Source organism: Sarcophilus harrisii, chromosome 3 (assembly GCF_902635505.1).
Source record: "Sarcophilus harrisii chromosome 3, mSarHar1.11, whole genome shotgun sequence".
NCBI classification, from domain to species: Eukaryota; Metazoa; Chordata; class Mammalia; order Dasyuromorphia; family Dasyuridae; genus Sarcophilus; species Sarcophilus harrisii.
Genome location: NC_045428.1, coordinates 606,294,208 through 606,305,493, shown reverse-complemented (window position 1 = coordinate 606,305,493; position 11,286 = coordinate 606,294,208). Strand labels below are relative to the sequence as shown.

At 41.9% G+C, this 11,286-nt stretch overlaps 1 protein-coding gene across 1 annotated transcript; it reads left to right on the top strand.

Annotated features, from left to right (window-relative positions):
- The first annotated feature begins 1,625 nt into the window (after positions 1–1,625).
- Positions 1,626–10,868, top strand: LOC105750208 (zinc finger protein 420-like). The gene is made up of 4 exons (XM_031961815.1): positions 1,626–1,658; positions 4,966–5,092; positions 8,376–8,565; positions 9,025–10,868. The coding sequence occupies exons 1-4, from the start codon at positions 1,626–1,628 to the stop codon at positions 10,676–10,678; spliced, it is 2,004 nt and encodes a 667-aa protein (XP_031817675.1). The 3' UTR covers positions 10,679–10,868.
- Positions 10,869–11,286: the final 418 nt, after the last annotated feature.

Sequence of the window (11,286 nt, the reverse complement as noted above, 5' to 3'; positions counted from 1 at the left end):
CCGCCTCCTTCTCTCTGCCTCCATCTTTCTGGGATCTCTCTGCCTCCATCTTTCTGAGGTCTCTCTGCCTCCATCTTTCTGGGATCTCTCTGCCTCCTGTCTGAGGTCTCTCTGCCTCCATCTCTCTGCCTCCTTTTCTCACACTTGAATCTCTGCCTGTTTGGAGCCGTCCCTGCTCTGCAGGTCCAGGTGGGTCTGACCCAGGGCCCCGCTCCCGCTCCCGCTCCCGCCAGCTGCCCTTCCCATTGGGCTCGCCTTCCCCTCCGAGCTCCTGCTCAGGAGTCACGGCCGCCTGGCCACCCACCTCCCCCAGAGGGATCCCGTGGGGCAGTAAGTCCTCAGCCTGAATCCTCCCGCTTCGGGGTCGGCCCCATCTCTGCGCTCGCGGCCCCTCCTTGGAGACCGCCTTGGTCCCGCGTGGTTCCGAGGAGGTCCTCGGGCCTTTGCTGACTGGCGGGCCGGTCAGCGCCCGTGTCCGGGACCAGCCGGGGCTCCCCGGGGATTGCTCCCAGCCTCCCCCGGAGCGTTAGAATGGAGGCTCTGGGACGAGAGCTGGATCGGCCGGTCTCCCAGTCCCGCTTCTACCCGGGATTCTCCTAGAATTCCGTCCCCTTCTAATGCCGGGGAAACTGAGGCCAGATGGAGCTTAGAGCGCTTGTAATGCTTGACTCGGATTTCCGAGAGGGAGAGATCGTGCCGGGGTCGCGCTGCCGCGGATGCGCTGCGCGCGGGGATGCGCTGCGGCGGGGATGGCCCCAGCGTCCCGCCAACCACGCGCCTTCCCAGGGACACAGATACCCACGTGGCTCGGCCAAAGGGCCAGGCTAAGGCAGGGGCAGAATCCGAGCACGGAGAGTGGGAACAGACTATCAGCCGGCTTCTGACAGAGTCGGGGCAGGCACCGGACCTTCTGGGAAGTTGGGGTCAAGGACAGGATGGGGGTGGGACCCTAAATTCTTGCGGACAGAAGGAGTTCGGAGCCCCGAAGTCTAAATTCCCCCTTGTCTTTAGTCTCACACGGATTGTAGAGCCAGCGGCCCTCACTCTTGAAGTGGACCGGGGAGGGGAGGTTGCATCTAAGGGGACTGAGGCAGAACAATTGGAGAAAATGAGGCAGGACAATAAAAGGAAACTGGCCCAGCCCCCTCAGTAATAGCCTTAAATTTATTTCCATAAAATCTTTGCCCCTTGACCAGGAGATGGGTTCAAGCCTCACATTCTTTTGAGACTCGAGGAAACTGGGCTGGGACTTTGGGGATGCAGCTTCTCAGACTCCACACTGGCGGGTGGTGGGAGAGCTCAGGGACAAGGGTCATGGAGGCTGCTCCTGGTCTTGTCCCACCTTGGAGCCCAAAGCCTTGGGGGGAGGGAGGAGGCAGGGAGGGAGGCAGGTCCTGCTCCTGCTCAAGCCCAGCTCACTTCCAGGCCTGACCCTCCCTGCTCTTTCCTAGGGTAGAGTCTCTCCCCTGAGGATGGGGCAGGGACATGGTTGCCCCTGCCCTGAAAACTCTCTCTCTCTCCTAGCAGATCCTGGGTAGAGAAGGCTCAGATCCCGTCCTTCCTCATCGAGATCCTTCTCCCTCCCCAGCCCGGCTGGCAGAGGGCCCAAGCCTGGAACCAGAGACATGGCCACTGGCAGCCAGAGCCCCTCATCCCAGGTGAGTGCAGTCCCTGCCCTGAGCTGAGCAGCCTCGGCCCAGGGGGAGCCCAGGAAGCTTCCTCCTGTCAGAGAGAGGGGGCCCTGGCAGGGCTGGCAGCAGGGCAGGAATTGCCCTCCAGGCGCTGCCCATTCCCTGCCCCCTCAGGCGGCTCCCAGGGCTCTGAGTCCCTCTCCTTTGCCGGGTCCCATCAAGGAGCACTGAGAATGTGGCTCCTGGGTGCCAAGCACTGTGCCCACCCCCAGGGGAGGCAAAGGGAGATTACAAGCTCAGGGTCCCTGGCCTCCCTGAGTTATCAATCCAGTCTGGAAACATCTCATCAAAGTGTCCACACAAACCCCATACAGTGGAGACTTCTCAGAAGGAAGGTGCCACCAGTTTGGGGACCTAGAAAGGCTCTTTTTTCAGAAGGTTAAACTTTACCTGAGACAGGAAGGAGGCCGGGAGGCCCAGGGGGGGAGGGAGGACATTCCCAGCAGGAGAGAAGGCCCTGGATGCCAGTTTTGGGATGGAGGGTCTTGTCAAGGCGACCCAGCCAGAGACCAAGCTGTCAGTTATTTGTCCACTCAGGAGGGTGACATTTTCCATGGGAGGGTGAGGGACGTGTACCTCCCACTGTCTGGGGTGTCAGACACAGACTCTCCTCCTGGGCCTCAGAGCATCTCCTTTGCCTCTGCTAGGTTTTGTTTTGTACCAAGACTGACAAAGAAGCTCTGGGTGACTCATGGTTAGGGCCCGAGGAAGGAAAAGGGACATGATTCAGAAAAGAACAAAATTAGGTCTGTGCATTTGGAGTTAGGTCTGTTACAGGGGTTTGTCCCATAGCCTCACACACCAGGTCAAGGCCAGTCATGGCTCCCGGAGGGAGCCGGCATTTGCCAAGAGCTTTATGAAGGAGAAGGATCGCCCAAGAAGTGAGTCCACGAATCAAGTGGACTTAAGGCTGCTTAAACATTCCCATTCAAAAAGCCATTTCTAGGAGCAGCGAGGGGGCGCAGTGAATAGAACCTGAAGTCAGGAGGACTTGAGTTCTAATATGACCTTAGACATTTAACACTTCCTGGCTGTGTGACCCTGGGCAAATCACTTAACCCCAGTTGCCTCATTGCTGAGAAAAAAGAGCCACAGGCAACAAGTTAAGGCAACAAGTTTTGCATCAGAATGACTCCGTTCTGTTTTCTGAGTGCAATCAGTCTACAATGTGATATTGACAAGTGCTTAAATGATTTTCTTTTCTACAATACCCGGGACTGCTTTCACCTCAATGAATTTTATTTGATTGTGAATAAGTTTAGGGAATTTAGAAGATTATGACTCTAATGATTTTTTTCTGCTAGATGGTCATTTAAAAATAGTTGCTTGAACCTGATCCAATGATGTCCTTAGGAAAGCAACTCCTCTTGGAATCTAGATTTTGAGAAATAAATTATATTTCTGTAATATTTATTAAACAATGTTTACTAATTTATGCGGGCAAGGAGGTTGATTTTGCTTTAAAATTAACAGTAATAGTAACAGCTTTCTGTCAGGAAATGAACTAAGGCAACTATCATTTCTTTTTGTTGTTGGCCTTTAGCAGGGAGCTGCCTTGGCACAAACTTCAGAGCTTTGACGCAGTATCTGTAGAATGTAATGAAGTGTTTTAGTCAAATTCTCCAATTCCACCTGGCAGGGAAGTTGCTCAGCTGAGTTAATTCTCAGCTCAACTGAAGCTTTATTCAGTTGCTCACAAATTTAATACTAGACGGAAAGGAAGCTAAAAGTGAAATATGCATGAGAAGTAGATGAGTCAGATGTTTTCATGAAAATTAAAATGGCAAAAGAAAAAAGAAAGTGAGAGATTTTTATATGCAAGGAAGAGAATTTCTCCTAATAAAAAACATCTGAAAAAGCCAATCCTACCATTCTTCTGGAACTTAAAAGAAAATGAAAAGCATCACCTGCTAAATACATTTCCCAAGCACAGTTCTTATATACAGGAGGTTAGAAAATTGGTGATTCCTTCCAGCACGTCAAAGTGTGTGCAGATGTGGGCATTCACTTGTATGATAGCTGTCAAACTGGCTTTTTATTCATTCTCTTGATTTCTGGTCCCCAATATTCTAGTGTTCTTACGTGATGTTGAAATCATTTCTTTTGCAGAAATTAACTATATATGTCTTTCTTATGCATTAGCTCATTCTCCAATCCCAGCTGATAAATATTACATTTTAAGAAAGGAAAGAAACTCTCCTTTCCCCATGAAGTTACTCTTCTTTTTCAATAATTCAGTTTTGAAGTGAATGAATCCATTCCATTAACAAGTCAAGCTAAGTGTAAAACAAAAACAGCAGATGTTCTGTCCATGACCTCCCCCCCCCCCCCCTTCCCCATGTCATATCAGCCCCTCAGTGTAAGAATAGAGAATGCTTGACGTGGCTGGAAGCAGTTTCAAACTACACTGTCATGGACGTATTGTGAGTAATATATCTCTAGGAAACTTTTCTTGCTTTCATCCGGTTAAGAATATTTCATGCTTTTAGGAAATTTACTAAATTTTTTTCTTTCTTCTTTCCTCAGAAATGAATATTCAGGTTCTGTTGACCCAAGAATACAAAGTCCTTGTCAACTTTTCCCAAAACTCTTTTTTTTCTTTTTTTTTTTTTTCATTATAGCTTTTTTATTTACAAGTTATATGCATGGGTAATTTTACAGCATTGACAATTGCCAAACCTTTTGTTCCAATTTTTCCCCCCCTTCCCCTAGATGGTAGGATGACCAGTACGTGTTAAATATATTAAAGTATAAATTAAATGCAAAATAAGTTTACATGTTCAAATCATTATTTTGCTATACAAAAAGAATCGGACTCTGAAATATTGTACAATTAGGCTGTGAAGGAAATTTTTAAAAATATATATGCAGGCAGGCAAAAACATAGCTCCCAAACTCTTCATGGAATTTCCTTAACATGTCACTTATGATGCTTCTGATGGCGAGGAATTTCCCCTCTTCTCTCTTACACACATTCTCTTACTTCACTGATATGTCACCAACATTTTCCCTCCTTTCATCAAGACAAGCATTGGACTGTAAGAAACCTTTTAGTATTCCAAGGTGAGTCTTCAAACAGAAAAGGCATTTCTCAGTATCCCATTGGGCTCTGAATGCCTGGTTGAAAACTGTTGGCTGTGACAGGCAAAAAAATCATGTGAATTTTGTAGACAAATCCCAATTGTGGTTCAGTTTTCTCCTCTTGGTTGGTGAAGGTTGAAATAGATAAATTCTGGAGTCTCAGCTCAAAATCTTGTGCCTGTTGATGGTTTAGGAGTTGGTGACCTTCAAGGATGTGATGGTGGACTTCACTAAGGAGGAGTGGGGGCTCTTGGATCCTTCTCAGAAGGAGCTGTACAAGGAGGTCACACTGGAGAATGTCCAGAATCTACTATCCCTGGGTAAGGACAATTTCCGGTCTTTTCTTGGTTTTAGTTGTCAGGCCAAATACAGCATAAGCAGGAGAGAATAGATGCATACTCTGGTGCATCTCAGCCTTAGGTATTAGGTCCTCTCACTCTCCATCCACTTTGTACTTTTCCTTGTAGCCTGTTTAAAATGAATCATTTATTTCCAGTTCAACAGCTATAGCCATAGGTGATCAGGCGTCATTGCCAGGAAAACCGTGATTTCTGTTTGATTCTTTTTTTTTTTTTTTGATACTTTATTATTTTTTTTTATTGTAGCATTTTATATATAAAACATGCATAGGTAATTTTTCAACATTAACCCTTGCAAAACCTTCTGTTCCAACTTTTTCCCTCCTTCCCCCCACTCTCTCCCCTTGATGGCAAGTAGTCCCATACATGTTAAATATATTAAAGTATTTGTTAAATGCAATATATTTATACGGTTATCTTGTTGCAGAGTAAAGATCAGATTTAGAAAGATGGTAAAAATAACCTGAAAAGAAAAAAAAATGCAATCAAACAGTAACAGAAAGACTGGAAATGCTATGTTGTGGTCTAAATTCATTTCCCAGTGTTCTTTCTCTGCGTATACCTGGATCTGTTCATTACAGATCAATTGCAACTCATTTGGATCCTCTCATTGTTGATGAGAGTCACATCTGTCAGAATTGATCATCATGTAGTGTTGTTAAAGTATATAATGATCTCCTGGTTCTGCTCATTTCACTCAGCATTAGTTGATGTATGTCTCTCCAACCCTCTCTGTTTTCATCCTACTGGTCATTTCTTACAGAACAATAATATTCCATAACATTCATATACCACAATTTATTCAACCATTCTCCAACTGATGGACATCCCTTCAATTTTCAGTTTCTAGCCACTACAAAAAAGGCTCGCCAAACATTTTTGTACATGTGGGTCCCTTTCCCTTCTTTAATATCTCTTTCAGATATAAGTCCAGTACAAACACTACTGGATCAGAGTATGCTCAATTTGATAATTTTTGGGAATAGTTACAAATTGCTCTCCAGAATGGTTGGATCCATTCACAATTCCACCAACAATGCATCGGTTGCCCAATTTTCCCACATCCCCTCCCACATTCATCATTATCTTTTCCTGTCTTCTTAGCCAATCTAACAGGTGTATAGTGATACCACAGAGTTGTCTTAATTTGCATTTTTCTGATTAATAATTACTTGGAGCACCTTTTCATATGACTAGAAATAGTTTTAATTTCTTCATCTGAAAATTGTCTGTTCATATCCTTTGACCATTTATCAATTAGAGAATGGCTTGGTTTCTTATAAATTAGAGTCAATTCTCTGTATATTTTGGAAATTAGGGCTTTATCAGAACTTTTAGGTGTAAAAATGTTTTCCCAGTTTATTGCTTCCTTGCTAATCCTGTCCACGGATTCGTTTTATTTGTACAAAAGCTTTTTAACTTAATATAATCGAAATTTTCTATTTTGTGATCAGTAATGACCTGTAGTTCTTCTTTGGTTACAAATACCTTCCTCCTCCACAGATCTGAGAGGTAAATGATCCTATGTTCTTCTAATTTATTTATAATCTCATTCTTTATGCCTAGATCACAAACCCATTTTGACTTTATCTTGGTGTATGGTGTTAAGTATGGGTCAATGCCTACTTTCTGCCATACTAATTTCCAATTTTTCCAGCAATTTTTATCAAATAATGAATTCTTATCCCAAAGGCTAGGGTCATTTTTTTTTCTTTTCAGGTTATTTTTACCATCTTTCTAAATCTGATCTTTACTCTGCAACAAGATAACCGTATAAATATATTGCATTTAACAAATACTTTAATATATTTAACATGTATGGGACTACTTGCCATCAAGGGGAGAGAGTGGGGGGAAGGAGGGAAAAAGTTGGAACAGAAGGTTTTGCAAGGGTTAATGTTGAAAAATTACCTATGCATGTTTTATATATATATATATAGGGTTGTGTTTGATTCTTGATGTCTCATTGAGTCATCTACTTCCATTTGTTCAAATCTACTTTTTAATCAATTTCTTTCTTCAGTTAGCTTTTTTATCTCCTTTTGGCCAATTGAAATTTTAAATGACTTGTTCTGTTCATTGGATTTTTTTTTTTTCCATTTCAACAATTCCATTTCTTAGGGGATTGTTCTTTTTTCCATATCACTAATTCTGCTTTTCAGGGAGTTGTTTTCTTTTTCCATTTTGCCAAATTTGTTTTGACAAGAATTTTTCTCTTTAGACAATTTCTGTGTTTGTTGGCCATTCCTCTATTAATGAGCTTTTATTCATTTTCCTACTCTTTCACACGCAAAAAGAGGTTCTGTACTTATTTTTGCACTTATGGGTCTTTTTCCCTCATTTTTGATACCTTTGGTATTCAGACATAGTGGAGTTACCTCTGAATCATGGGATATACAGAGTTTTATATCCCTTTGGAACTAATGCCAAATTGCTCTCCAAAATTTTGCATCTGGTCACAATTTGCCCAACAGTGAATTAGCGTCCCAAGTTCCCTCATCCATTCCCACATTCCTCATTATCTTTTCCTGACTTCCTAGGTGAAAAGATAGGTGTGAGGTGGTAATACTCATGGTCTCCTGAGAGTGCTACAAAAGTGTTCAGCCCATCTCTCCAAGATCCTATCGGTGTCACTGATCAATGTGGCTCCATCAGCACCGATTAGTTCAGCTTCATCTGATTAGGCCTTTGGCCCATAAATTGCTTTCAGGCATTGTAAATGCAGTCCACAAAAACCGTACTATCTCAATTTCCCCACCATTTGCATTAGACCAGTTTTAGATATTTCCCAGTGTTCTGTCCCAGATGAGTAACTGGGGTACTGTCTGACAAATCTCTGAGAGCTGCCCAGTCCTTTTCATCTGAAATGTTGCAAACTTTGCTGCTTCCAAGTTAGAGACAAACTGTTCTCCCATGGAGAATCACTTTACTCTGTTGATATTGAATCTGGCTGATATGTTGGCCTATTTCTGCCCTTTCTTTTCAAGAGCCATTGCTCTTCAGTGTCCATCTCCTAGGTCACTTTCACATCCTATAGGTCTCTTCTCCTTACAGAGAAAAGGTCAATAGACTTTTTTTTTTAGCCAGTTTTTGCTACAAGACAATATCCTTGAAGTTTTATTCTATTAAGCTTAGTAAGGAGAAGGGCATGAGTTACCTAAGTCTTAAGTCATCATTGCTTTTGCTCTTAATTATCTGTGTTTAACTTTTTGTACCTTTGTGTTTGATGGATATTATTTTTTAGATGTGGAGCCCAACATTGAAAGGAATCAGATGACTAGAAATCTGGGACGTTTTGTGGAAGAATTTGACCTACAAGGATTCATGAAGGATGGTCCCTGTGCCTTCACTATGAGGGAAATCCATGTGTCTAACATTGAAGTAGATAACTCAGAATCTGACTGTGAATTGGATGAAAGTAGAAAGAGATTCAGGCAATCTTCTTTCCTAAATCGGTATAGGAAAAGTAATTCAGGGAAGAACTGGCTTCTGAATTCTCAGAAGAAACCTGCTGAAATACTAATAAATCCAGATAATCAAAGGGAAATGTCCTTCAGCAAGAGTTCAGACTTCACTAGACATCAGAAAAATGATAATGGAGAGTTTCATAATAATGAAGGTGGGAAGATCTTCACACAGCAATTCTCTCTACCTGTACCTAAGGGAATGCACACTGGTGAGAACCCTTTTCAATGTAATCACTGTGGAAAGCCTTTTCCATCTAGTTCCACTCTTAGTAAGCATCAGAGAATCCACACTGGAAAGAAATCTTATAAATGTAATCACTGTGGAAAAGCTTTCATAAGGAGAAACTATCTTGCTTTACATCAGAGAATCCACACTGGAGGGAAATCTTATAAATGTAATCACTGTGGAAAGGCTTTTCCATCTAGTTCCACTCTTAGTAAGCATCAGAGAATCCACACTGGAGAGAAATCTTATAAATGTAATCACTGTGGAAAGGCTTTCATAAGGAGAAACTATCTTGCTTTACATCAGAGAATCCACACTGAAGGGAAATCTTATAAATGTAATCACTGTGGAAAGGCTTTCATAAGGAGAAACTATCTTGCTTTACATCAGAGAATCCACATTGGAGAGAAATCTTACAAATGTAATCAGTGTGGAAAGGCTTTCATAAGGAGAAACTATCTTGCTTTACATCAGAGAATCCACACTGGAGGGAAATCTTATAAATGTAATCAATGTGGAAAAAGTTTCATCCAGGCTGTAGATCTTGCTGAACATCAGAGAATCCACACTGGAGAAAAACCTTATAAATGTAATCTATGTGGAAAGACTTTCACACAGAGATCCAGTCTTACTACACATCATAGAATCCACACTGGAGAAAAACCTTATAAATGTAATCAATGTGGAAAGGCTTTCACGCAGAATAACAATCTTGCTTTTCATCAGAGAATCCACACTAGAGAAAAGACTTATAAATGTAATCAATGTGAAAAGATTTTCACAAGGAGAGACAGTCTTGCTTTACATCAGAAAATCCACACTGGAGAAAAGCCTTATAAATGTAATCAATGTGGAAAAGCTTTCATAAAGAGAGAATATCTTGCTTTACATCAGAGAATCCATACTGGAGAAAAGCCTTATAAATGTAATCAATGTGGAAAGGCTTTCAGATATAATTATAAGCTTGTAGAACATCAGAGACTCCACACAGGAGAAAAGCCTTATAAATGTAATCAATGTGGAAAGGCTTTCGTAGCGAGAGACAGTTTTGCTTTACATCAGAGAATCCACACTGGAGAGAAACCTTATAAATGTCATGTATGTGAAAAGACTTTTACCCAGGGTTCAGGTCTTGCTTTACATCAGAGAATCCACTCTGGAGAGAAACCTTATAAATGTAATCAATGTGGAAAAGCTTTCAAATGGAATGCCAGTCTTGCTGAACATCAGAGAATCCACACTGGAGAGAAACCTTATAAATGTAATCAATGTGGAAAGACTTTCACACAGAGATCCAGTCTTACTGAACATTATAGAATCCACACTGGAGAAAAACCTTATAAATGTAATCAATGTGGAAAGGCTTTCACACAGAATAACAATCTTGCTTTTCATCAGAGAATCCACACTGGAGAGAAACCTTATGAATGTAATCAATGTGGAAAGGCTTTCATAGCGAGAGCCACTCTTGTTTTACATCAGAGAAGCCACACTGGAGAGAAACCTTATAAATGCAATCAATGTGGAAAGGCTTTTACACGAAAGACAAATCTTACAAGACATAAGAAAATCCACACTGGAGAGAAACTTTTTAAATGTAATCAGTGTGGAAAGTTTTTCACACGGAGTGCCAGTCTTGCTTTACATCAGAAAATCCACACAGGAGAAAAGCCGTATGAATGTAATCAATGTGGAAAGGCTTTCATAAGGAGAGACTATCTTCCTTTACATCAGAGAATCCACTCTGGAGAGAAACCTTATGAATGTAATCAATGTGGGAAAACTTTTACACGAAAGACGAATCTTACGACACATCAGAGAATCCACACAGGAGAGAAAACCTCAAAAATTTAATTAATATCAAAAGGCTTTCGTAAATAGTCATTCTTTCTTGACATCAGAGAATCTGCACAGCAGAAAAGCTTTATAAATGTAATCAATGTGAAAAGTGTTTCACATGCAAGGGAGATCTTAGGGGACATCAGAAAATCCACATGGCAGAGATACCTTGTGAATGTAATCAATATGGAAAGGTTTTTACATGCAGTGCCTGTCTTGCTAGACACCAGAGAACTCACATTGGAAAGAAACCTTTTGAAAATATTCAGTGTGGAAAGGCTTTTGCACAGAAGTGAAAGCTTGTTGAACATCAAAGAACCCACACTGGAGAGAAACAGTTTGAATGAAATCAGTGAGGAAAGGATTTCCTGCAAAGGTCCTTTCCAGCTGCACATCAGAGAATCCACTCTGGAGAGAAAACTTATAAATGAAATTCATGTGGAAAGGCATTCAGCTACAAATCCAAGATTGGTAAACATTAGAGAATCCTCAGTAAGGAGAAGCATTATGATAGAGTTCCCATCTGGCTGTATATGAGATAATCCACACTGGAAAGAAACTTTATTAATGAAGTCAGTGAGGAAAGGCTTTCACCAAAGTCAAGGTTCCACAGCCAAGCTGAC

Coding starts and splice junctions, on each gene's coding strand:
- LOC105750208 (XM_031961815.1), top strand. CDS start 1,626: ATGGCCACTGGCAGCCAGAGCCCCTCATCCCAG. Junction 5,093..8,375: donor CCAGAATCTACTATCCCTGG/GTAAGGACAATT, acceptor ATTATTTTTTAG/ATGTGGAGCCCAACATTGAA. Junction 8,566..9,024: donor GAAAGTAGAAAGAGATTCAG/GCAATCTTCTTT, acceptor TTTTCCATCTAG/TTCCACTCTTAGTAAGCATC.